The sequence below is a fragment of the Penicillium antarcticum genome (genome assembly GCF_028974205.1).
Source record: "Penicillium antarcticum strain IBT 31339 chromosome Unknown utg000005l_segment0_segment0, whole genome shotgun sequence".
Taxonomy (NCBI): domain Eukaryota; kingdom Fungi; phylum Ascomycota; class Eurotiomycetes; order Eurotiales; family Aspergillaceae; genus Penicillium; species Penicillium antarcticum.
The window spans coordinates 1,097,538-1,121,854 of record NW_026695303.1 but is presented as its reverse complement, the minus strand read 5'-3'; the positions used below and the strand labels follow the sequence as shown (position 1 = coordinate 1,121,854).

Here is a 24,317-nt window from a genome sequence, read left to right as displayed (position 1 = left end):
TTATTGAACCAAGGAGATCACGTAGGCTAAGTTAAATAATATACGCGAGGCAAGGAATCCGGACGATTGGTGTTTAATTAGGCATTTTAAGAGAGTTAATCGAATATTAGATACTCTTAACTATAGTAGTGTTATTCGACGTATTATTAGTGGTTACTACTAATACCCGATCAACAATACTATACTTTTGGAGTAGTGCAAAAACCGTAGCACCAAGATTAGCACTAGAGTGTATTCTATATAATAGCTCGAATCCGAGAAGGACTTCACGAAACTTCTAGTCATAATCAAGAAAGTACCTAGTGATAGCTATAAACGTCTATTAGAACAGTGATATCTAGCAATTAAGCGCGATTAAGAGTTTTGCGCCTTACGGTAGTGCCGATAGAACCTTTTCCTAGTCCTCCTTTACTATCGTGTGAAGTCGACGTCGTGTAGTTTTAGGTGAAAGTAGTTTAGGCTTTAAAGGGCAAAGCTAGGCTTCTACAATTAAATCTTCAAAATCACGATACGCGAGGAATTAGAATAGAAGCGAGGATTTTGCAATTAATATAACTTGTATACATTCCTACCGATCGATATCGAAGACCTTGCTTTTATTCGGGGTATATTGAGCCTATAGATAGAGATAATCATTTAGTAGTAGTTCTGAATAAGTAGGTAGTAGATTATTTATACCGCTGATTCCAACGATATTTGGATATTCTATTGCCTTAAGTTCTTCTTGGAAGTACGCTGACATAGGCCTACTACTCTATAACGCTTTATAGAATTAGTCCTATTTAAGGTTGACTAAGGATGTGGAAATGTCTTTCCACACTTCCGATATAAAACCTTTGGCTCACCGGTAATAAAATAGGCGACTTAGTCAAAATCGTCCTAAGTATCTAAGGTACGTTTCGTATCCTAGCGAATCCGTTTCTATGTCTCCTTTGCTTATGTTTGTACCTATTATTAAACGAATTCGTCTTTATTTATTTCGGTTCGGATCACCTAGAATTGCTTGTTCGGAGGCCTATCACGCTCGAGAGCGAGAGGAGCGGAAATAGGGGTAATAAATTAAGACCTAGGTAAAGAGGTAGAAGTTCGCTAGCTATCAAAGGGTTCGTATATAAGGGATTGGTTATCTAAAAAGAGTAAGGTAAGATTAGGCGTATCGCTTAGGAGCTGCGAGAAAGGGCTAGTATTAGAAGACTGACTCAATTTAGATATATTGGCGTGAATATAAGAACGTAAAGGATTATCTTACTAAGTAGAAATCGTAGTATACGACCGTAGAAGATGCGATAGGGGTATAGTCTCGGACTAAGAGAAGTGTTTAGATCTATTATATAATAAGTAACTACCCTATAGTAGACGATAGTCTAATTAGTAGATTGGATAGGATTTCCTATTAGTCCTATAGGAATTCCTATTAGTCCCGTGGGAATTCCTATTAGTCCCGTGGGAATTCCTATAGAACTCCTATTAGTCCTATAGGAAATTTTTATAGTCTAATTATCCGCTAACTATAACACTACAGAGTTTAAAATCAATGTTTCAAGTACTAGATCTTATAACCAACCGTAAGCCGCTATCTAGGGCTATATATAAAAGCTAGTAGTAAGTTGTAGAATAGTCGGATATAGATATCTCTATTACTCTATTAGGCAGAATAAAAAAGGCCTTAGATTCTGAAGAAAGTCAAAATCCCACCTTAGATATATATATATCATGGTGGTAAGACTACTATATATATTACACTACCCTTCTAACTTCCTCACTTTCTGACTTACCTCAGAAATAGAGGCTACAAATAGCAAGGTACATATTTTGATTTTTAGACTTAGATCAGAATATAAGGTGCCTTCTACAATTAAAGGGAAATAGTTATATTCGAGCTAGTGGCCCCTTGTTTTTCAATTTTTTTTGGTAGTTTATATTATTTTAGACTAGTTTTTCCGCAGCACCTATTAGTTATTTCCTAGAAGAAGAAATCAAGCGAGTCTTCTGTGCAAGAATCTATATCGTGGGAATCTTTAAAAGAGGACTGGTCGTAGTCCGAGCCTAGATCGGAGAGGACGAGCTTCTCGAACGAAGAATAGGAGATAAGCCAATTATCAGAGGCCCTATCTCCACCAAAGTTAGCCTTGCGGGTCGATAGGTTATAGTCTTTTGATATATTAGGTGACTAGGTGCATAGACTATTAGTTTTAGCGCCCTCTATAGCGCTATCTATAGGAAAAGCACGCTTCTTGCCCCTAGTGCTTGGCGTAGTAGACTCGGTTAAGGTTCGGGAAGCTTTAGACGAGTGGATCGGCACCCGCGGGGAGACACTATTAACCTCTATATAGTTAGTGTCAAAACACTGGCGGTCGGTGAAATACACTAGTCCTAGGTTGTGATAGTCCTCGAACTCGGTTCGCGTAGCATAGCTTAGAGCGACGCCTAGTATATCACGAAGAAGTATCTTAGATAGCCGGGGGACGTTTAGTAGTTTAGCTTTAAGCTAACTAGCCTATATTGCTTGGTCGAGGGGAGCGGGATTGCTATCTTCGTCGGCCGAATTTTCCTTAGGCTATGGCGATACCTACTAACTAGGGGGACTTTGGGTTTTGTGATAGATCGCATTGTGGAGTGTCTCAACGTATACCGCTAGACTATCCCGGAATTAGGCCGTAATTTGAGGAAGAACCTTCTTGGTATAGTTTGCTTCGATCTACCTCTAGATAGTATGGTCTTGGAATAGTAGCTAGGTAGTCTAGGGGGTAGACTATCTAAGGCGATAAACGCGCCTAATAGTCTGAAAAAGGGAATTGTAGTTAAGCGCGGGCTTAAATAGAATAACTCGGCTATATTTGTGATATATATTTAGGCTAGTTAACCCATAATTATACGTCGTTAGGAGGACTTAGGCCGTCGAGGCGGCTTCTATAAAACGGGTTATAGCGGCCGTACGTAGTTTAGTAGGCATACCTACGCGGATCTCCACAAAATCGAGCGAAAGTGGGTTAAGAAATATTGATATAAGCTATATTGTTATAGGCCAGTTACAAAACACTAAGAAGCAGGGGCGATCTCCCACTAGATTGAATGCACCCTCGGTGGCAAGAAGGTGTAATAGATAGCGTAGACGTAGGCTCTCGTGCGCGAGGTAGATAGCCTAGGCGGTATAACTAGTCGGCACTCGAGTACTACGATCTTCACTTATACGTTCCTAGAACACTCTAAAACTATGGTCGGCACCTATCGAAACATAGGTAGAAATGTTAGCCGACAGCGCGTTAGTAGGGTTATTATGTAGAAATAGCTCTAGCTTAGGAGAAACGCTAAGGTGACATAGACGGCGGAAGATCGCCTAATCTATCGACTAGCCCGAATCCTGAGACTCCGGATTGCTGTCTTCGGGTTGAAAACTCTTAAGGCGCTTATATAATAGATGATAGATCTTATTGTGGTTACGTTGCGCCTACGCGGTATATCTTAGCTCTACCGTCTACACGGTAAGCTCGGGAATCTCGGATCCAATATACAAGGTAGCTCTGTTAGCACCGATTATCTATTCGCCTATCTCCCTGCGAAGGCAACTAAGACGAAGGATAATTGGGAGAACCTAATATCCCTCGGTCGGGGTAAGGTAGGACTTCGTAGCAATTGACACTAGTCCTTTCGGGTTTAGGAGATAGTATAGTCGCTAGGCCGCTAAGGCTAGAACCTCTTTCTCCTAAGACTATAGGCGATACTAGGAAAGAAGGTCGTCGTAGTGGTTAGGTGGAGCCGTAGGTAGAAGCTTCGCCGGGGTTTCTTTGATACTAGCCCACTCCTCCTTCTAGAGAAGGCTAAGGTATCCTACGATATCTAGCGGCTTATTCTATATTAGAGTTGCCGTAAGAAACTAGATAGTATTGCGCTATAAGGCAGACACGCTCCGATACTAGCGGGAAGAGATAGTTTTCACACGGTGTCCTTTATCGTAGATCACGCGTTCAAAGTAGAAATTCAATAGTGGCTAGAACTAACGGCGGACCTTCTTCTTCTAAGACTTTTCGAGAGTAGCCTCGGGATCTAACAAACCGGAAGTGTCGTTATCCTATAGGACGGCAAGAACTTCAACTACTTCTTAGTAGGTAGATATCATAGGTGGAGTCCCTAGTAGAGAGCTAGGTAGAGAACTAGGCACTTAGTCGTTATTTTTATCTGCAATATCCAAGTTATCCTTATTCTAGTAGTCGTGGTCTAGCACCGCGGTATCTTTATTGTGATCCTAATTAACTCGCTTTAGAGTGGGTTTCGTGGTGCTATCCGGAAGTACCTCTATAAGTGTGCGTTTGGCCTATATAGTGTATGAACTAAGGATGATAGTGCGGCTAGTAGCGGAATTATTAGTATCTATTAAGGCGAGCTCTTCGCGGAGACGAGTAAGGGTATTTAGCGTCTGTTTTTTGCGTATAGTATCGCCTATACGGCTAGTAAAACCGTGAAATACCTAGAGGGTAAATATATTACCGAAGTGAGCTTGGATTTCGTTCGCCTATATATCGATTAATAAGGACGGCACTAGGATTAGAGTAGGTCGGAATAGAGCTAGATCGGCCTATGCGATTTGGTATTGAGAGGCCTACTACACGAGAGATAAGGCTATAAGTGTTTTGCCTAAGCCGTATATATCCGCTAGGATACTACCGGCCACTAGACTTGCTTCCTAGTTAAGCATCCACGATATAGCCGTGACTTGCTAAGGCATAAGAGTCGTAGGAGGCACTCTATACGTGTTCGGGGGGGCGATAAAGCTATCACTATTAGAATTAATCGAGATATAGGCATAGGCGAGACTATCCGTGAAGCTTCGTAGGGTAGTAGAGACGGTAAGACTTAAGTATTGTTAATAGACCCACTCGGGTAGATCTAGGATCTATAGGGGGCGATTGTTATAACTAGTCTTTAGCTACCGGTCCCGGTAAGTGTGTTTCTCGGCGTTTTTATTGGCAATTTCGGCTAGTGCTTCGCTCGACAAGATTAGCTTGTTGGCGGAAGGGGTTTTTAGATTAGCAGGGAGGTCCGAATCCCGGGAAGTCTTAGTAGAGGGAGCCTAGTAAAGAATATATTTCTATGCCTATTTCCCCTTGGTAAGAGCTTGAACAAGGCTATCACGGTCAGCGGGGATAAGTGGGGCTCGAGCCAATAAGCTTGTTGTGGGGTAAGCTAATATATAGGCAATACCAGTGAGTAGGGATAGATAAGGGGCGCCGTCGAAGAGGGTCATATCGAGGAGGTCGATATCCGGTGGAAAGGTGTCTTCGGTGTTAATAGGATCTGTTTGAATGCTATTAAGGATAATAGCGTTCTCCACACTTGATACTATAGCCGTAGTAGCTGTAGTGGGAGTCATGCTAGTCTAAAGTTTAGGCACGGCGGATTGCGAAGACTAGGGTACCGTGTTAATATAGTTCTTGTTCTTTTTGATATTGTTTGCAAAGAAAATAAGGGTCTTCTATGTATACAGAACTTTTTTGGCGTCAAACGAGAAGGGGGATTTAGTGACCTAAGATACTTTGAATATATCGGTGTTACGGGTACGCATCAATCGGACTATCCACCAAAGCGTACGAATCTCGAAGAGGGAGGGCCCGTCGACATTGTGTTTTCTAACCGTGGGGCGCTTAGAATCAGCGAGGGCGGGGCTCTATTTTAGGGCATTTTTAAAGGCGTGTCTAATAATAGAGAAGCGGATCTATTTCTGGCTAGCGGGGAGATTTAGATAATCAAAGGAGTTAGCACGATCGGCTACGAATTGGTCGATAATATCGCGAGAGTGTTTGAAATTGGGGTCGAGGCTATAGATTTTGTGGAGAGAGGCTGTAGTAGGGAATCTATAACAACTAGCAAGTTTCGAGGCCGAATTCTCTATAGCGGCGATAAAGTCGGTAGCATAGTTAATATTGCCGACGAGTTTAGAGCGGCGGTTAAAAGCTATAATGATATATAAGGCGGGGAGATATGAGAGGGTGGTTCTAGTATAGCAAACAGCGCTGATATTGGTGGTAGGGATACGGTTATTATAAAGAGAAAACTAGACTATGTTAGCAATGATTCATAAAAGGCCTCAAATTCTGACGGCTGTCAAAAAGCTAGGCTAGGGATATCAAAGGTGGGTAGGAAGGAAAAAGCCTTAAATTCTGACGGCCGTCAAAAAGCTAGGCTAAGGGATATCAAAGGTGGGTGGGAAGGAAAAAGCCTTAAATTCTGACGGACGTCACTTACAGTAGTGAAAAGGGTGGGGAAAATAGAAGAGAAGGTTTGAAAATAGGGAAGATCTAGTATATATACCTTCCTAATCTAGTACTTGTGAGGTTATTAACATCTATAGGCTTGTTTTCTGACGGACGTTAGAAAATAAGGGTACGGGTTGTTAGTCGGTCTATATCTATGGTATAATCTCTATAAGGATACACAAGAATACACGGGTATATAGTATACACAAAGCTAGTTTATTCAAATCGGTTGTATTGTGATATAATAATATCGGAATAAGTGTACTAGATACTTATAAAAGCTTCACTTTCTGATTTAAATTGAAGTTGCTCAGGTGTGGATATCTCTCTTTTAGCCCTTACTTTCTAAGGTAAGTCAGAAAGGGTGGTAAATTAGGATGAAGGAGACGAACATTTATATTAGGTGATATTTAAAATATGCTAAATATGCTAAATAACTATAAACCTATAGTCGGAATATATCAAAAGTAATGAATTCTTGGTGAATGTTAAGACCTCTACCTAACAATAGAGATAAGATAGTTTTTCAGCCGAAATAAACCACGTAAGGTCCCGTGCTTTAAGATATAAGAATTAAGACCCCCTAGCTAGACCTAAAATAGCTAGCGTTCGGTCTACCTCAATATATGGTATATTATATTGCACGTATTATACTAGGCTTCTACGTCGCTTACCTATCCTAAACCTAGAGACTAACTACGTACTTTCACACTTACCTATCGCAAACCTAGAGACTAACTGTATAGTCTCACAAAAACACTACTTTCGTACCCTAAACTTGATATTTAATAAGGAAGACCTACTACTTTAGATTGCAGACTTATTTATAATTTTTCTAAGGGTTTATACTAGGAGAGCATGGTGGTTCAAGGTATGAACTAGAACGGATGTAAAAAATAGTATATTATTTTAATGACCAAGTAGTTTTATGATCACAATTATGCAAAAGCTGGGTCGAGTTAGGTCCAAAATGGGTTTTACTAGGGCCCTAGTATTGGGTCCGGGTTGGGTCTGGGTCAGGGAGGTTCGACCTAGACCCAGACTGGGTTGGGTTCTGGGTCGAGACCTTCGACCCAAATTGGGTCATGCGGAAGTCTACTATTAATAACCTACTAAAGCCTATAAAAGCCTATAAAAGCCTATAGATAGCCTATAAAAACCTATTCCTAGCCTATTCCTAGCTAATAAATCATAAAAATTTTTTATTTAACCCTTAAAGTAAAAGTAGCTAGCAACTTTTAACTAATTTTATCACCTTCTTTTAATATCTATCTCTAATTAAAGAAGAGAATCTTTTAATTTAGAAAATAACGATTTATATAATATAGAATATTTATATATAGAATCTAAATAAGAAAAGTCTCTAGTATATTGTGTTTAGTATAGAAGATACACTTACTTTACTATATATTCAAAATATATTTCTACAGCTTTAGATAGATTAAATCTTACGACTATCTAAACACCACCATAATTAGTGATACTATTAAATTTAATTAGTAATTAACGTATAACAAACTACTTCAAGTTAAATTATATAAATTTTTATCTAAATTTCATTTAATCTAGATATAGAAGTCTTATTAATGAGAGTTAGAACCAGAACGGCGAAAAATAACAGTATTTTATTTTGATGATTTAGCAGCTTTATGAACGCCAAGACCTTGATTTTATGCAAAAATGGGCTTTCATGGGCCCCCAATGGGGGCCCATCGTGGGCTGGGGGTTGGGTCTTGGGCTGGTGGTTAGGGCCCAAGCCCACCGTGGGTTGGGCCATGGGCCGAAGTCCTCGGCCCATTCGTGGGCCCTGATGAAGCCTGGTAGTAGCCTAGCCCGATAAGCGATGATAAACGGGATTTAGCTCAGGAAAATATCTATGAGCACACTAGGGATAAAGGAAATAGCTAGGTAGACACAACAAGTCTGAAGACTCACCTACGAATAGCTTGAGGCAGGATATGGCGGATGTAAGCAAAGAGAACCTATTCCTACTCCTGCCTATCACACGGCTCATCAATTGCGTGCTAACGAGATTTTCAAGCTAGACAACAGTGACATAGCAGGGACAATGGCATATCAGGGGCAATGGTATAGCAGGGTTGGTACTATGATCTGCCAGTGTTATTTAATAGAATGCAACATTCTGCTGTCCTGCAACAGCAGCGCTCGCATTACAAAATCAATTGCCGCTAGTTCGTAATAAGCCACACCTAAGTCAAGGAAAAGAGGGGATATAGCATATACAGCATGCGTTATGTCACAATCCTCAACCGCAGCACGGTCAGTCTTGTTGCAGTTGTGACAGACGTGGTTGCGACAGGCAGCACCTTGCGCTTGATAGGTCTAAGTCTGAGTGATTACTCGTAACTTTTTCGATATTCATCAATATTTTCCATTGCTTTTATTATCGTCTATGTTAGAAATAGCGTTGGTACTATAAAGCAAGAAGTAGACATGCTGCAATTTGAAAAAGAGCCATCTTTTGGTATTTCATTTCTTATCGACTTTGACTTTGTTCTTGGCTTTGGATCCCTTTTCGACTTTAGCTTTCTTCTTGGCTTTGATTTCCTTCTCGGCTTTAATCTTCTCGGTTTCGACTTTCTTCTTAGCTTTGACTTCCTGCTCGGTTCTGGCTTTCTTCTTGACTTTTACTTTCTTATCGGCTTTGCCTCTCTTTTCGGCCGGGTTTGTCCTTGGCGTTTCCTGGATTCGCTTTCTTAGTTTCAATAAAAAAAAACAACTGGGTCATCTAGATGTAGCAGCTTTAATATCCGAAGAAGTCAAATTCAGGACTGTTCATCTGTACCTGAATTAGTACCGATGATGAAGACAATCCGCTTAGGTCAATGGTGGTAACAGGCGGACCTCCTGAACACTTTGAAAAGCTGAACACGAAAAACCCACTCAGGGTAACTAGATGAATCAATATTAGGTCCTTACATACACTATGTGTCTCATAAGACATACACGATTAAGTACTAAAGTATCAATTGTTTATGGCGGTGACGCACCTATATATACAGTCAAAACGCTAGGTTTTCCGGATGATACAGTTCCAGAAGCATTTTCATTACCATCAGGACTGACATCATCGTATGGGAAAGTATAACCCTTTCCGTCAACCTCAAATTGCTTTATAAGACGGCTGTAATGATCGGTGGGACTCACGGTGTAGTAGTGAGAAGAGTCGAGGCTGGGCTGCACATTGCCTCCTGCAAGTAAAAGGGTAGAACGGACAAAAGCAGCACAGAGACGTGGAATTACGGCCACATGAACAGCGTTGTCGCTTGCCAGTCTTTCAAACGGTCCACTGTTGCAGCCCCAAATATCGGCCGCTGTTGGCTTGGCATAGCCACGATTGTCACCATTGCACGTCATTGTAGCGCCCGAAACTTGGCAAATGGCATCGCCTGTTCCGGATTGAGTGTTTATAGTCAACGGGTTTGAGGTATAGTGACTCCATACTTGGTCGACATAGGTATTCCAGTAGCTTTCGAAGGCATTTGATTTAATCTTCCCTGGCGACAGAACTCGAAGTAAAGTGTCAGAGGGGCTGGTAATACAGCTGCTACTCCATGGATAGCCTTCATCGCTAGTTTGATTAACCAAGCCGCTGCAAATATGGCTGACAGCACCGCTGGGAAGACTCCTTGTGATTTGGGTACCAGTCCCATCTGTGACGGACAAGGCCATGCTGAGAATCATGCCCACAAAATCGACATAGCTGATATTTGCAAAGACAGTCAAGTCTGCGGCGTAAGTGAATTCAACGAATCCCCAATTCAAGCCGGCGTTTGGGTCCTGAGGATTGGTTGAGGGCTGGACCAAACCGTCACCAGTGGGTGTCTTGACCATGAAGAAGCTCAGCTCACCTTCAGCAAAATAAATGCGGGCGGAGCTGAGGGCAATTGGCAAGATTATTTCAAACGTACCGCCTGTGCCCGTCAGGGGTACGGCAAGGTTTTGCCTGATTGCAACCGGAGCTCCAGAGCCTCTCGAGCTGGGATAGACCAAGCTGCCATCCCCCAAAACGAAGACAATCTTGTTGTTTGAGTCTAAGCCTTGGATATAGGCATTGACTTGGCCACCGTAGAAGTTGTTGACAAGCCGCAGAGAAAGAGATCCCGGATTGGCTTGAGCGCTCTTTGCGTGCCAGGTCTTCGTAGTAGACGGTCTGTGATAGACCCCGTTTAAGATATTGACCTTGGTAATGACAAGGTCTTCAATGCCGCGTGGGTTCGCCACTGTAAAGCCATTGCCGGGTCCAGCAAGCCTGGGGAGTGCCGTAGCAGCCAAAGCTATGCCTAGCAAGGCGCTAAGCCATGATAATGGCAGCATATTAAGAAGGGTGATTGATAATGTCAAAGAGGGTCAATGGCGTGAACTGTATCACTGAGACCAGGAAAGAGCAGGCGAAGCTCAGCTTAGGCGTCTGTCCGACTGCAGCTGGAGAAAGGGCTTGTGGTGAGTTTTATAGTCCAATGCCCACGTGCCAAGAAACAAAATTCGAAGCCTTTGAAGGACTGTGCACATGAGGGTGGAAGAGTCAATATAAACACATTTGTTTAGGAGTATAACCTTTGGAGTGGCTTGAGGCAAAGCTACTTAATAATTACAAGTGTTACCGTACAATCCAGCTGTTCATAGTATTCAAAAAAGCACCTCTTAATAGCTCATAGGTTGTAAGTTGAAAACAATGATGTAGGTACGCGCATGCTGAGTGTCATATGTCTGCCCATGATCTTCATTAATGAATGTTCGCAAATGCTGAAATTTTGTTCTCAATCCGTAACAGGAAATATTACAATTAGGAATGCGACAGCAGATCGCGAAAACATTCGTAATCCCTGCCGACCCCTAGACATAAGATAGAGCAAATAGGTACCCAATGGGAAGGCTCAATTGACTCCTAGTATTTCATTAATAAAATCAGACTTTAAATCGATTGTGGTAATTGGCCACAATTTCTCGAGAATGCCATGCTACTAGGCTAGGGGCCTGTCTGATGTAACGGTATGACAGAGGGACTTGAGCGGAACATATAAGCACAGAAGGGAATGTGGAATAAAGTAGCGAGTTTTTCTTGGCAGCTTCCTTGCATAAGTCCCGGACAAAGGCAATATCCAGGAACAAATCAGCGGAATCTCGGACCCAGCACGTGCTTTATTTCCTGCCAGATGGATTTTGCAATGTCTGAATAGGTACTATTAGGGCTTTGATTTAATCGGAATCAGAATTCCTGCTTGTTCCTTGAGATCGAGCAATCTTTAGTGGAGAATTGGGAGAGTAATGTTATGGGGAGTATTTGGGCCTCACGACTGCCTAGGTCTGTTTATATCATCATGTTCGTAGCAAGCTTTAATTAACAATCAAGCACGGGAGAAAAAGATCAAAGCATGGACCGGCCCCCACAGCAGCTTATGCGGCTGAATTTAGCCCGTCGGCTTATCGATGCACCTGTCGAGCACACTAATTAAACCCCCTTGCACCTGCCTTTCTTGAGGCAACAGCTGTTGCAGGGATGTCGTTTGGGTTGAGCAAGGAACCGTACGATGCCAACGGACTAGCCAGACTAGCTCTTGCCGACGGCGTTGGCCTATCTATTTTATGTCTCTCTCGATGTTGAGACTCGAAGCACGCTTTGCTTCAATCGCATGGAGTCTGCGCCATGGATTCATACAAATGAAGGCTGATAGAAATAGAAACTATACAGAACCTCAATCTGACTCCTCCTCTATTTTGTTCTGGCCAAGCCATATGCGCCCATGGCCCTCTTTGTCCTTTTTAAATTCCTGCCACAAAGTAGACAAATGGCTGAGGACATTCCCAATAGCCACGTTACCTTTGCTTCGCTTGTTCAAACCCAAGTCATTGAGCCACTTACATTTGTTGAGGGCAAATTACACGAGCGCAATCATGATCTCTACACCAATACAGAATGCCCAAGGTCGAACCACAAATCGACGATATTGGTCCAACCGCTGGCCGTCTCCTTGGGTGTATACTGGTCGAAAGGATCAATGATCATATCCCTGTTTCAAAACCATCCGGATAAGCAGAAACAGGTTGCCAAAACATCCACACCGGCGATGGCAATGACCAGCAGAAGGGACGGCTGGGTTGCGCCGCCCATAGTCACAATTATGAGCCAATTCTCCGTCAAAGCAATTTCGAGGAAAACGATCTCCTGTATAGAACCCCTGTTCTACCACCATCGGGTAAGAACAAAGTTCCGCGAATGACCCATGTCCCCGCGGCCAGCAGAATGCCAAGGACAGCAGAGATGATCCAGATCTTCGGCAACTGCCACTCGACAGGCCTACGCTCGTAAGAAGCGTTGTCACAAGCAACGGCCATAGTGGCAAGGTCAGCAAATAGCGCGAGGGAAACCTCCAACTATGTGCGAAGACTTTCATTTATGACGATCATGGTGGTGACAAGATATTTCTCTAGATGAAGACAGATAGTGATGTGATACTGTATATATGCTTTCATCTGCTGAAAGATTTGGTGAACCACCTGCATAAAATTAGTCATAAGCTCCAAGAAGCAGAAGCAGGGCGTATAGTACCATTCAAAAACGTTGATAGAATCTATAATGGTCGAAAGGCCAGGCTCTAGGAATACTATGTCTGACTCACAGTCTGAGGCAGACTGCTTCCACGGCAATACCACATAGCCTTTTTGAGCGAAGGCGCGTCATTGGCACCATCATCTGCCATAGCCGTGAGATGCCCACATTCTTGCAGCATGTCCACAACTTGATACTTGTGTTCTGGAAAGTCTTCCGCAAAACCATCCGCCTTTTCAACCATTTCGCCAGCCATAGCGCCATTAAGGCCACCGACTAATCGCTTTGAGTTGCAAAACTTTCTTCCCATAGCCAGCATCTTGCAGGTTCCTTTTGAAATAGCGGTTGCATATCCGGTAAGCACCTTAACTGAGATGCCTAGGTCTTGGGCTTCTGCAATCGTTGAAGCGGTGTCTTCGCTTGGTGGATCAAACATTGGCATCGTTCCCAACAGAAACAACTATCTGCCTTCTTTTTGAAAAGCGAGGCCTAAAGGGCGAAACCAACGGTGCGCAAAGTCATTTGCCTTTTCCCTGTAAAGCCTTGCGGTTTCATCCGGGCACTGCGTCAATTGGAGGACTGCTTTTGGTGCCCCTTTGGTGCAAATATACTTCTCTCCATCGAGCGAAACGACTGAAATGATGCGCTTAGAATGAGGTCGAACGGTGTGAAGTTCTCTGTTTTCCACCCTTGCCGAAGTATCTCCTTGGCTTTGGGAAATTGATTCACTGACAAGATAGTCACCACATCAATAGAGTCCTGCGAACGAAACTTATGAGAGGAAGCCAGAGCCGCAACCGCAAACAACCAGTTTGTACCAATACCTTCAGCGAGGTACAGTTCCCGGATGCTTAACTGGTTAGCGGTCAGGGTAACCTGTTCTGTCAGAGCAAAGAATGTCCACGCACTTTTAACGTAAGTAACAGCTCGTATCAGCAGAACCAGAACGTAATGAGAGAACAGACCCGCGTGCTTGTCATAGTATAAGTACTTACAGCGAGAGGCCCGATCACACTTGATGACCACGGCTCAAACAGCCTCAAAGTCACATAGTAAAAGTGTGCTTCATTGCCCCGCCGAATTCGTAATTTATTGCCAAGCCAGGTGGTTACGATCTGTGCAATACGTTTAAAATGCTTACAATTAAAATGGGAGATAAAAGAAAAGAAATGAAGTCCTAGGTATATGGTAATTTGCTCGCCATTTTGGAGATCGTCTTGCAAGAAACCCAACTTTAGTCGGGAAAAGTGGCCTTGATGACATCAATGGGTTTAGAAGTTTACAATTTCACATCCGCGGTCCAGGGCCCGTATCAGAACACGAAGGAGGTAATCTGAAGTACCACTACCTTGTACTTCAGTGCTAACAACGAGCTACCTCGTGGTGCGTTGAGCCAGGATGCAGGAGACGCATGGGCTTGGGCCTGATTTTAGGCTGGCGGTTAAACAGCAAGTCCGGGGTGGATATTTAGATTTTCTCCGTCCCCTCAAACATTGGCGACATTGCCACTGATTATAGGTCAGTATGCGTAATTTGAGGACTTTGTTCGATTCAACGCCAATTTTTAACAACATATAACTTGTTCCGTCTAGGTGGAGCTGATCATCCTTGCTGTTTCCGTAGTCGCCCGCTCTGATCTCATAATTTTCACTGCTTGGGCGAGGATACCCTTTGACAACCATCTGAAAGAGAAAGCATCTCACAGACCTGCCTAGGCTGCATGCCATGAAATGGGATGTGCCGCGGGAAGCAGCTGGACAATCACTAGCCGCCCGCGCAAACAAGGGTGGACGTGCCTGTAGGGGCCCGTGTTGAGTATTGCGGTGGTCAAAGCTTATGGTGGAACTATAAGCTAATTATCGCAGCCAAACATCACAGACCTCCCCAATGAGCTTTTGCTATGGATTGTGTGTATTTGGACTGCATTGCATTATTTGCCCTAGCAGGATCATGCGAAGACTTTGATTTCAGATTGCAGCCTAGCATCTAGAAATACAACATCAAATTTCAGAACAGCAATCTATTGCACCTGGCCGTTAAAGACAACAACGTTGGTCTTGCGGAGGCTTTGCTTTAGCACAACGCCAACATCAATGTATTTTACCGCGGCAAAACTCCTTTTATAGGGGCGCTCAAATACTCGTCCGCTGCTATACGGGACCTCTTGTTCCTTCTAGACCTCGGCAAGGACCGCAAGGGACCGAACCAGACCGCGGTCCGGTCCCTTGCGGTCCTACAAACGGGACAAACATGTAGAACCCCGTGATTTACATAATTTATGAAGAATCTATTGGTATTTTTTAGTATTTTACTGTCATACTTTGTTATATATAGCCTAAACGTATTCTTTCCAGAAATTTTGAGTACTTTTCTAGAAATTACTTATATACATGATTCATGTTGAAAGGATCAATTGTCCTTTATATCTATTAATTATATATAAAATCCGTATTATATCTCAGTCTCTTTGGAATACGCCCTAACGAACGCCTCTAAATGTCAAAATTAGGTAGAGGGATCTTATCATTATCAATAGCCCTTCTCTTCCCTAGCGCTTATAGGCTAGGCTGCTCAATAGATACTTCTATAGAAGTTTCTATTATAAGATCTTCCTCGTTATCGCTAATAGGATCAAACTCTTTATCCTCTTGCTTAGCATTATCCTACTCCTTCTTCGAATGCTTCTCTTAGGTAGAGAGGAACTTATCTACTAGCGCAAGCTACTTAGACTATATATCAAATCTAGTTGTATATATAAACATTATTAGGTCCTAAATAGTCTATGGTCTTAATAAGCCCCGGCGATAGTAGTATATATCCCGAGCAGAGTTAAAAAGTCTCTCTACCCTAGAGCCGCTAGCTAGAGTTATAAGGATATCTTAGGTAAGGCTTGCTAAGATAGAATACTCTGCCTTATAAGCCTTCTAGAAGACTAGGGGTGTTGATTGGATAGTACCTAGAGAGATATAAAATTAGCAAAAACAAAGATTTGATATACAATAGGAGGGAGGGATATTAAACTTACTATTTCTAAGATACCTTATAAGTTCATCTAGAGTAGTCGGTCTTAACTAGACAGAGGTAGTAGGTCTTAGAAGTATATCAATATCAGAGATATCGTTACTTATTGACGAAGAACTTGATATTATCTATGCCTCTGTATAGCGCTTCTAGTAAGGCTAGATATAAGTCTCGAGGGACTCCTTATACCGCGGTACCTAGTGTTTCTCCTATTCTAGTGTTAAGAAGAACTTAAGCTTATTTCGTGGGCCTAAGATAGTCCTAATTGCATAGAGATTATTCGGAACATTATTAGTCTTGCTATAATACTCCGTAAGCTTATCGCGCCTATACTCGAGCGCTAGTTTTATTACTTTCTTCTACCTAACTTTCTTTCGTGCTAGCTACGCCTTTGCCTTATCAATATAGGTAAATAAGGTATTATAGATTCCAAATATATTATAGATAGTTATATTAGTTATAGCTAATAAAGATAAAGTGAACTTAAAGAAGGGATAGGTAATTAATAGTAGATAATTAACCTATCGCTATTTATCCTTATCTATCTTTATATTAGTTAGATTAAATTATGCACAAAATCTATCAAATATAGTCTATAGCTAACGTACGCGTCGAAGCATAAGAAACGTGGAATTCTAGCGTGTTCGGATATCTTATATTAGCATAAGTTTTGGTTCTTTTGTCTAAAGTCTAATAAAGCTCTCGCGGCGCTAGGGGCTTTTATTGATATAGACTACAATTTTACGAACCTAAAGGATATTATATAGTTAGTATTAAATAGAGATATAATAGTAGAAAAAGGACGGGGTAGTATACTTTGTTAAGGGTTTGCACAATCCTTCTATTCTCTTGATAAGCGGTATATCTCTAATCGGCCCACTCTATTTCTTCCCTATTATTCTATAGGTTTATATCTATCTAACCAAGAAGCTCCTTTAGACTAAGCTATATGATATATACAATATATAGTATACGAATGATTAGTATATAACTTAGAAGCTTAAGAGACGAAATAGCCTCTTCGAGAGTAGTTAGTAATATACCGTTATTCGATATATTATCGGTAGTAATCGTAAGCACACGATTAGTAATTTGATACTTCTTAAGTAGCTTAAGTAGGATACTACTAAGATAGGCGCTAGTGTAGGAGCCACGAAGAGGTTTAAAGCCGAGTAAGATCTCACGGTAGTTCCACTAAAGGTCGATAAAGTAGCCTATAACTACTATAAACGCCTAACGAAATAGGGAGGTCTAGTAATCCAATGCTATAGAAAGCTTAGCGCCCTCTAGGAGGGTTTGAAGCAGAGAATCCTAACGTTCCTTGACTATCTCCTAAAGATACCGATAGATAGTCCTAGCACTAGGTATTTTAGGGATAGATAGGGTAGAGGAAGCTATTTCGATAAGGGCGCGAAATTCAGGGTACTTAATAAGCTAGAATAGTAGGCGTAGAGCAACAATAAAGGTGGTTAACCTATCTATCTAAGCTCCCGGTGAAAACCCCTATTTACGGGAGGGAAGATTTGTCTATAGAGAACTATATAAGTTAGTATAAAGTAAGCCTTGTAGATAGTATTTATACCCTATTCGAGATCATCTCTCTGATATCTTGTGTCTTACTCCTTCCCTTTTGATAGGTAGCGGCTTGTGAGAAATGCCTATTTATAGTAGATATTCCCCGGTGCCGGTCTATAGGATAAGCAAGGATATAATCACACTACTTATATATCACCTTAGGGGATCTATCAGAGATTGCAGCAACCTAGTAGAAGTGTTCCCAAGAGCCTACTAGCCGTTTACTATCAAAGATATTCCGTTTTGTTGCACTTCCATACTCGGTTTTTAGCCACCAAGCGACAAAATCCTTGTTAAATATCTCTGTCCAAAAGATATAGTTCTTCTTGCCAAATAGACTAATACGCTCAAGAGTTTATAGAATCGGGATAGGTACTACCGGTCGCGTGAAGGCCACACTAGGAGTAGATATTAGTGTTACGCCTCCGTCTAGGTTAAATAGCTTATTAGATATAAGGAAGGAGAGTGTATCAACTAGGTTGTCTTCAAAGATAGATAAGGGATAATTATCCGAGAATTGGGATGCGTGGCTCTATGATATATTGATAAATAATTAATAGATAGTAGGTAGTGTGGCTTTAGAGTGATGGTCAAGATATACTATTATCTTTTATCTAGGCAAAAGAATCCTAAGGGGTATTTATATTCAAGAAAATAATAGATAGATGATTTTAGATAGAATAAACTAGATTATAGACCGTAATTAGCTAATAAGACCCACTCTACTTAGATCTATGCGGTCTTAGACCGCGGGGACCGTATAAAGACCGTAAGGACCGTATAAGGACCGCAAGGACCGCCAAAAGACTACGAGGACCGTATAGAGACCGTATAAGGACCGCCAATAGACCGCCAAAAGACCACAAGGACCGTATAGAGACCGTATAAGGACCGCTAACAGACCGCCAAAAGACCGCAAGAACCGGTAGAACTTATTAGATCCTACAAATAATCTATATCTAACGCGTATTAATCGGCCTAAATGATAACAGCTATTAGATATCTAGTAGGGATATCAATAGTTTCTAGACAATAGATAGGCTTAACTTCTAACGGCCGTCAGAAATCTAGGCTAGGGATATTAATGGTTATAACTCTTCCTAAGCGTACAAGTGCTCCTATGTAGAAAATATATATATCTTTGCATGATCAGAAGTAAATTCTAAAATATCAACCACAATAGTCCGAAATTGAAAGTTCATTGGTAATTAACTTAATACCAAGCTTCATAAAATCAGATACAAGGTAGTTTCAACTGTTTTATTGATTGTTAGACCTGATTCATTATCAAAATTTGTGTAGATACTAAAACAGTGTTAAATAACAGTAAAAAAGGTGGCTGAATAATCAGTTTATACGGCCAAACAAGGAAGGTCTTGGCATAATTATGAAATTGCGGGGGACCGCATAGGGGACCGCAAAGGACCACGGGGGACCGTAGTGCGGTCCTGACTACTTTGAAAAAAGACCAAAGACCGCATGGTCCGGTCCCGGTCCTCAAAGTTGGGACCGGACCCGGTCCTTGCCGAGGTCTAGAAGGAACAGCTTAGCGTGGAGCTACCGAATGGCGACGTGATCCGGACGAAAGGTTTCGTCCAAACGCCTATACAGATCGGTGGCTGGAAAGGTCGAATAAAGGTGTGGATTCTAGACTTGGAGGACTTCGATTTCGTTCTTGGACGCGACTTCCTAAGAACGAATAATCCGAGGATTGACTGGGTGTCGTCCCGGATGGATCTTATCGATCGCCAACGAGTGATATATAGCGTGTATGACCTTGGCACGCCCTTTAGGGAACTAAAGACGAACGAGGACCCTCGCCTAAACCTGATCCCGGCGAAAAAGGCGAGGCAGACACTTCGAAAGAAAGGGACGGAGGTATTCTTAATGATCGTACGTGAACGAAAGGATCCGACTCTGTCCGACGAAGTGCCGTAACACTCGAACCCTAGAGTGTAGGGAATACTCGAACGGTATCGATCGGTATTTCGGACGAGTTTACTAGAAACGCTTCCGCCTAAGCGTGATACCGAACACTGGGTCGATACGGGCGAGGCGCCTCCTATAAATATTAACGCGTACCCACTATCAATAGAGAAACTAGACGAGCAGACTCGATAGGTCGAGTCGCTACTAAAAAAGGGCTTGATCTAGCCCTCGAGCAGCCCCTAGGGATTCCCGGTAATCTTCGTGAAGAAGCCAAACGATACGTGGCGAATATACATCGACTACCGCGTATTAAATCAGCGAACGGTAAAGAACGGCTACCCCCTCCTACGAATCTAGGATTAGCTAGATATCGTCGGTCGAGCGAAGATTCTTACGAAGATCGACCTCGCGTCCAAACACTGGCAAATCCGGATAGCGGCTGATTTAGTCCAAAAGACAGCGTTTAATACGATCTAGGGAAAGTATAAATGGCTCGCGATACCGTTCGGGCTATGTAATACACTAGCGACCTTTCAAGGGATTATGAACGAGACGCTTCGTCCGCTTTTGGGAAAGAATATAGTTATATACCTCGACGATATTCTCGTCTACTCGGAGACGATCGAGGAACACTACCAGTATCTTGAAAATGTGCTTAGCCTACTTTAGCGAGAACAACTCTACGCGTAGCCCTCGAAGTGCGAGATCGCTGTCGAGCGGCTAGAGTTCTGCGGCCACGTAATTGGGGGAGGGGAGGTTCGACCCGTCCCGGAGAAGGTCGAAGTGATTCGATCGTGGCCGAGACCCCGGAATATACACGAAGTCCGACAGTTTCTCGGACTTGCTACGTATTATCGACGATACGTGCACGGGTTCGCCACGATCGCCGCACCCCTCTATAAGTTGCTTAAGGAAAGCGACGCCGAACTACGGAAGCAACGGTTTCGGCGAATTACGTGGACGGTCGTATACGAAGTAGCGTTCGCTAAGTTAAAGGAGGCCCTCTTAAGCCGACTAGTGTTACGCTAACCCGATCGGCATCGACCTTTCACAATTAAAACGGATATATCGGAATAGGCGCTCGGCTACGTCCTACTACAAGAGGACGAAGAGGGCCGGTTATAGCCTATCGCGTTCGACAGGCGGAAAATAAGTAGCGCTAAACTAAATTACCCTATCCACGAAAAGGAGCTCCTTGCGATTAAGGAAGCCCTTCGATAGTGGGAGCCCTATATCGATAATAGGTGTGAGACGACGATCCTGACTAATTATCACACCCTATAGTACCTTGATACGACGCAAGTGTACTCGAAGCGCCTCGCTCGCTAGATCGAGGAGTTCTAGGAGCATAACTTGAAAATTCGGTATAGGAAGGGCTCTAAAGCGATCGTGCCTAACGCTATTAGTCGCCGACTAGATTTTGTATAGGAGGAATCGGCAGCGAATTCCTAAGTTCGACCGTAGTGGCGTGCCCGGCTAGCAGCGATAAATAAGGTCGGGGGAACGACCGAGGACGACTAGCTAGCGGCCACTAAGCGGTTCTTAGAGTTCGGAACAACGCCGACCGACCCGACCCTTGCTCGTGCAGCCGAGAGGTTCGCGGATAAGCTAACGTTCCGACGAAACCCACTGCCTAAGGGTATAGGAGAACGCTCAGCTACGGTAGAGGCCGAACGTGAGCTAGTATTCGTGAATAATAACGGTTCTTTTACTCCCTACCTCCCACGGGAGGTTCGAGAGGAAACGGTGATACGTTACTACCACGAATTCGGCTACCTCGGGTATATAGGACTGCTTAGCATCCTTAGCCCTCGAGCGTGGTAGCCGAACCGTCGATCGGAAGTGACCGAGATCGTTTAACGCTGCCTAAATTGCTAGGTGTCGTAGGGCTCGAAGGAGAGTCTCGAGCGGGAGACCTCGAGCTATATAGTTAAGAAGGGAATTCGCCCCTTCGAGCGGTAGGGAATCGACCTAATCGGTGCGTTGCCGAAAACACCGAATAGGAATCGATGGATTATTATAGCCATCGATTACGCGACTAGATAGCCGGTCGCTTAGGCGGTGCCGGACGCGACCGAAGAGGCAATCGGACAATTCTTGTTCGAGGAGATATACGTCCAATATAGGGCATTCGAGGAGCTTATCTCGGATAACAGCCCGAATCTCCTCGTAGGGGCGGTCCGGTACTTTATCGGTCGGTTACGCGCAAAACACCGTACGACGACGCCTTACCACCCTCGAACGAATAGGAAGGTCGAGAACTTTAATGGCCTAATCGGCCGAATACTAACGAAATACCTAATAGGCAAACCCACGCGGCTATAGGACGAATACTTATACTAGGCGCTATTCGCTACGCGCGTCCGCGAGCATTCGGTCACGAAGCAATCCCCATTTTTCCTTATCTACGGAATAACGCCGCGAATCCCAAGTGATTTAGATACGGTCGGACCCGAGCGTGATCGCGACAAACAACTTCGGTCGCTTATATATACGCGATCGAAGGCGAACGAATTGCTCCTTAATCGTGCGATTAATACGAAGCGGATTAAGGACGACCTTGTCACGAAAACGTCGTTCGAGAAAGACGACTAGGTCCTTATCCGGAACGAGAGTAAACAAAAGTTCGAATCACGCTGGTTCGGTCTATATTAGGTGCTAAAAGCACATTCCCTTGGCACGTACGCCCTCGTGGAGCCGAATAGGCGGGTCCTAAAGAATCTGATTAACAGATCACGCCTATTCAGAGCGAAGGTTGACAATCCGACGACGCTATAGACGTCGTTAGCGGCGCGGAAGGCGCTTCGACGGGTTAGACTATCGGTTAGTCGCCCGGAGGAGGTACGAGCGATCGTGGAGCAAGACGAACCTCCGATCCCGACCTACGCCGAGCTATTAACGATTACCCGCGAGGAGTGGGACGCTATCGAGCGCTCAGGAGTGCGCTCGGTGAAGGTAGGAGAGGGCGAGGTTACAAATCACCTACTCGTGAAAGGTCGACGGCGAAAGAAGAAGGATACCCGAGAAGAGACGGCGCCTAACGAAGCGTAGCCTTTGTCGGATAAGTGGGACTCGGAAGCGAACGATTACGAGTCGGACCACAATAATAATGTCGAAGATAATATGACTAGCGACAAGCGGTCTAAAGTGTCATTCGACGGCCTATTCGTAGTTATGGTCTAGGTGACCCGACGAATGCGGCGGAACGGTTGAATCACTAGGGATAGCGCGAAGCTGTCGAAAGAGAACGACTATAGTAGACAAACGGTCCTAGGCGATCGTGGGAGAGCGGAGATACGCCCCCGATTGATAAGGTTGACAAACGGTCCCACAGGAATACCGATCGATGAAGGAGCGAGTGAACGCCCCGATCGAAGACGGTTGCATCACCGGGGATAGCGCGGATAGCTATCGAAATAGAGCGACTATGGTAGACGAAGAGATCCCGTATACGCGAGAGGCGTCGGTTGATAAAGTGGTCCTATAGGAATCCCGATCGATGAAGGAGCGAGCAAACACCCCGATCGAGGAAGCACGGTTGAATCGCTAGGGATAGTAATAACTGTCAAAAGAGAACCGACTATGGTTAACAAAGAAGGGTCCTATAGGACGTTGGTCGATAAGGAATACCGACTAACGGAGCTGAAAGAACGACTAAGACTAAGGAGATACTTTTTCGGCGGAAAAGATCTCTTTTATATATGAAAGCACAGTCGATATCGATCGTGCGTGAACGAGATCGATCGCGCACGAATACGATTGAATCGCCGGGGATAGTAGGAAGCTGTCGAAAGAGAACGACTATAGTCGATAAGAGGGTCCTATAGGTTACGGTCAAACCGATCGTGGGAGAACGAGATCGATCACTCCCGAAGTTGGTTGAAATACCAGGAATAACTACGAAAGAACTTATTCAAAAAGAAGCAGGGCGTTTATTACTATATGCTATGGAAGTGGTAACCAGAACGCCGGCGTTCGTAAACGCCCAAACAAAAACTCTAACGCGCACGGAAAAGATTATTAGCGCTACAAACTATTCGTCCTCAATCATGGTCGCACCCTCTTGTTCGGTATCGGCAGCAGCGACGCTATTAGGATCACTACCACTCGCTCCGCTAGACGCACCCCGCTACTCGGCCTCCGAACGTTCACGCTTAAGAACTTCGGACACAGAAAGACGCACGGCTTAAAGGTTATTAGTCGCGCGGGCGATAATGGCACGCAAGGAAGCGATTGCGTTTAAGTGGTCATTGCTCGAATATAAGAGAACGGCGCCGCTAGAAGCGATAAGGGAAGTGTACGACGCGAATAGGGCCGAAATTGTGGTATTAGCAATTGTATTGTCACGAACGAGGTCGGAGGCGCCACGGGACGAAGAAGGGATAGGAGGAGCCAAGTTCGAACGACGCGGAACCTTGGAGGGCGTCTACTAGCGGCTGTCGCCTTTGGCACGCGAGCGCTTACGAGGAGTGGGCTGTTTCGGCGAATCGGTGCGTAGGGAGCAGGTGTTGCCGCGCGACGCGATATAGTCACAATAACTGCCGTTCGACCATAGGGTCAGAGCCTGGCTTTTTCCGGACGGCACCAAAAAGACGACACATTTCTTAAACCACGCGCTTTTCGTGGTCGAACAATAGGTATAGGGAGGATCTTGAACAGTACCGATACGGTACACTACAGCCGCACGCTGTTGTGAGCCGTTTCGGAGCGATCGTTCGGAGCGGGTCGCTACCCACTCGAGTGGACGAATAGGCGTGAACCGAACGAGAGCAATCTCGTCTAGGGTAGAGAATTCGGAATATAGCGGGTTCAATTCGCTATCGACACTAGAATACTACGCGTGCGGAATATTGTTGAGAACTGCCGAATCCTAGATCATGTCTCGAACGGCAAGTTTCGCCGGCGTAGGTCTAGACCTAGACATTTCCCATGGGACTAAGTCCCATGGGAATTCCCACGGAGGTTTAGTC

General features: G+C 43.9%; 5 protein-coding genes across 5 annotated transcripts; 1 reads left to right on the top strand and 4 right to left on the bottom strand.

The window, feature by feature from the left end:
• Positions 1 to 9,245: 9,245 nt before the first annotated feature.
• On the bottom strand, positions 9,246 to 10,589 carry N7508_005064 (glucanase B; the record flags this gene model as incomplete). Its single annotated transcript, XM_058463130.1, has 1 exon — positions 9,246 to 10,589. The coding sequence occupies one exon, from the start codon at positions 10,587 to 10,589 to the stop codon at positions 9,246 to 9,248; it is 1,344 nt and encodes a 447-aa protein (XP_058319608.1).
• A 1,379-nt stretch (positions 10,590 to 11,968) lies between these two features.
• Positions 11,969 to 12,279, bottom strand: N7508_005063 (uncharacterized protein; the record flags this gene model as incomplete). Its single annotated transcript, XM_058463129.1, has 2 exons — positions 11,969 to 12,130; positions 12,181 to 12,279. The coding sequence occupies 2 exons, from the start codon at positions 12,277 to 12,279 to the stop codon at positions 11,969 to 11,971; spliced, it is 261 nt and encodes an 86-aa protein (XP_058319607.1).
• Positions 12,280 to 12,288: 9 nt separating this feature from the next.
• Positions 12,289 to 12,608, bottom strand: N7508_005062 (uncharacterized protein; the record flags this gene model as incomplete). Its single annotated transcript, XM_058463128.1, is given in 2 exon segments — positions 12,289 to 12,438; positions 12,450 to 12,608. The coding sequence occupies 2 exon segments, from the start codon at positions 12,606 to 12,608 to the stop codon at positions 12,289 to 12,291; spliced, it is 309 nt and encodes a 102-aa protein (XP_058319606.1).
• Positions 12,609 to 12,647: 39 nt separating this feature from the next.
• On the bottom strand, positions 12,648 to 13,264 carry N7508_005061 (uncharacterized protein; the record flags this gene model as incomplete). Its single annotated transcript, XM_058463127.1, has 2 exons — positions 12,648 to 12,866; positions 12,893 to 13,264. The coding sequence occupies 2 exons, from the start codon at positions 13,262 to 13,264 to the stop codon at positions 12,648 to 12,650; spliced, it is 591 nt and encodes a 196-aa protein (XP_058319605.1).
• Positions 13,265 to 19,149: 5,885 nt separating this feature from the next.
• Positions 19,150 to 22,398, top strand: N7508_005060 (uncharacterized protein; the record flags this gene model as incomplete). The annotated part of the gene is made up of 2 exons (XM_058463126.1): positions 19,150 to 19,311; positions 22,126 to 22,398. The coding sequence occupies 2 exons, from the start codon at positions 19,150 to 19,152 to the stop codon at positions 22,396 to 22,398; spliced, it is 435 nt and encodes a 144-aa protein (XP_058319604.1).
• Positions 22,399 to 24,317: the final 1,919 nt, after the last annotated feature.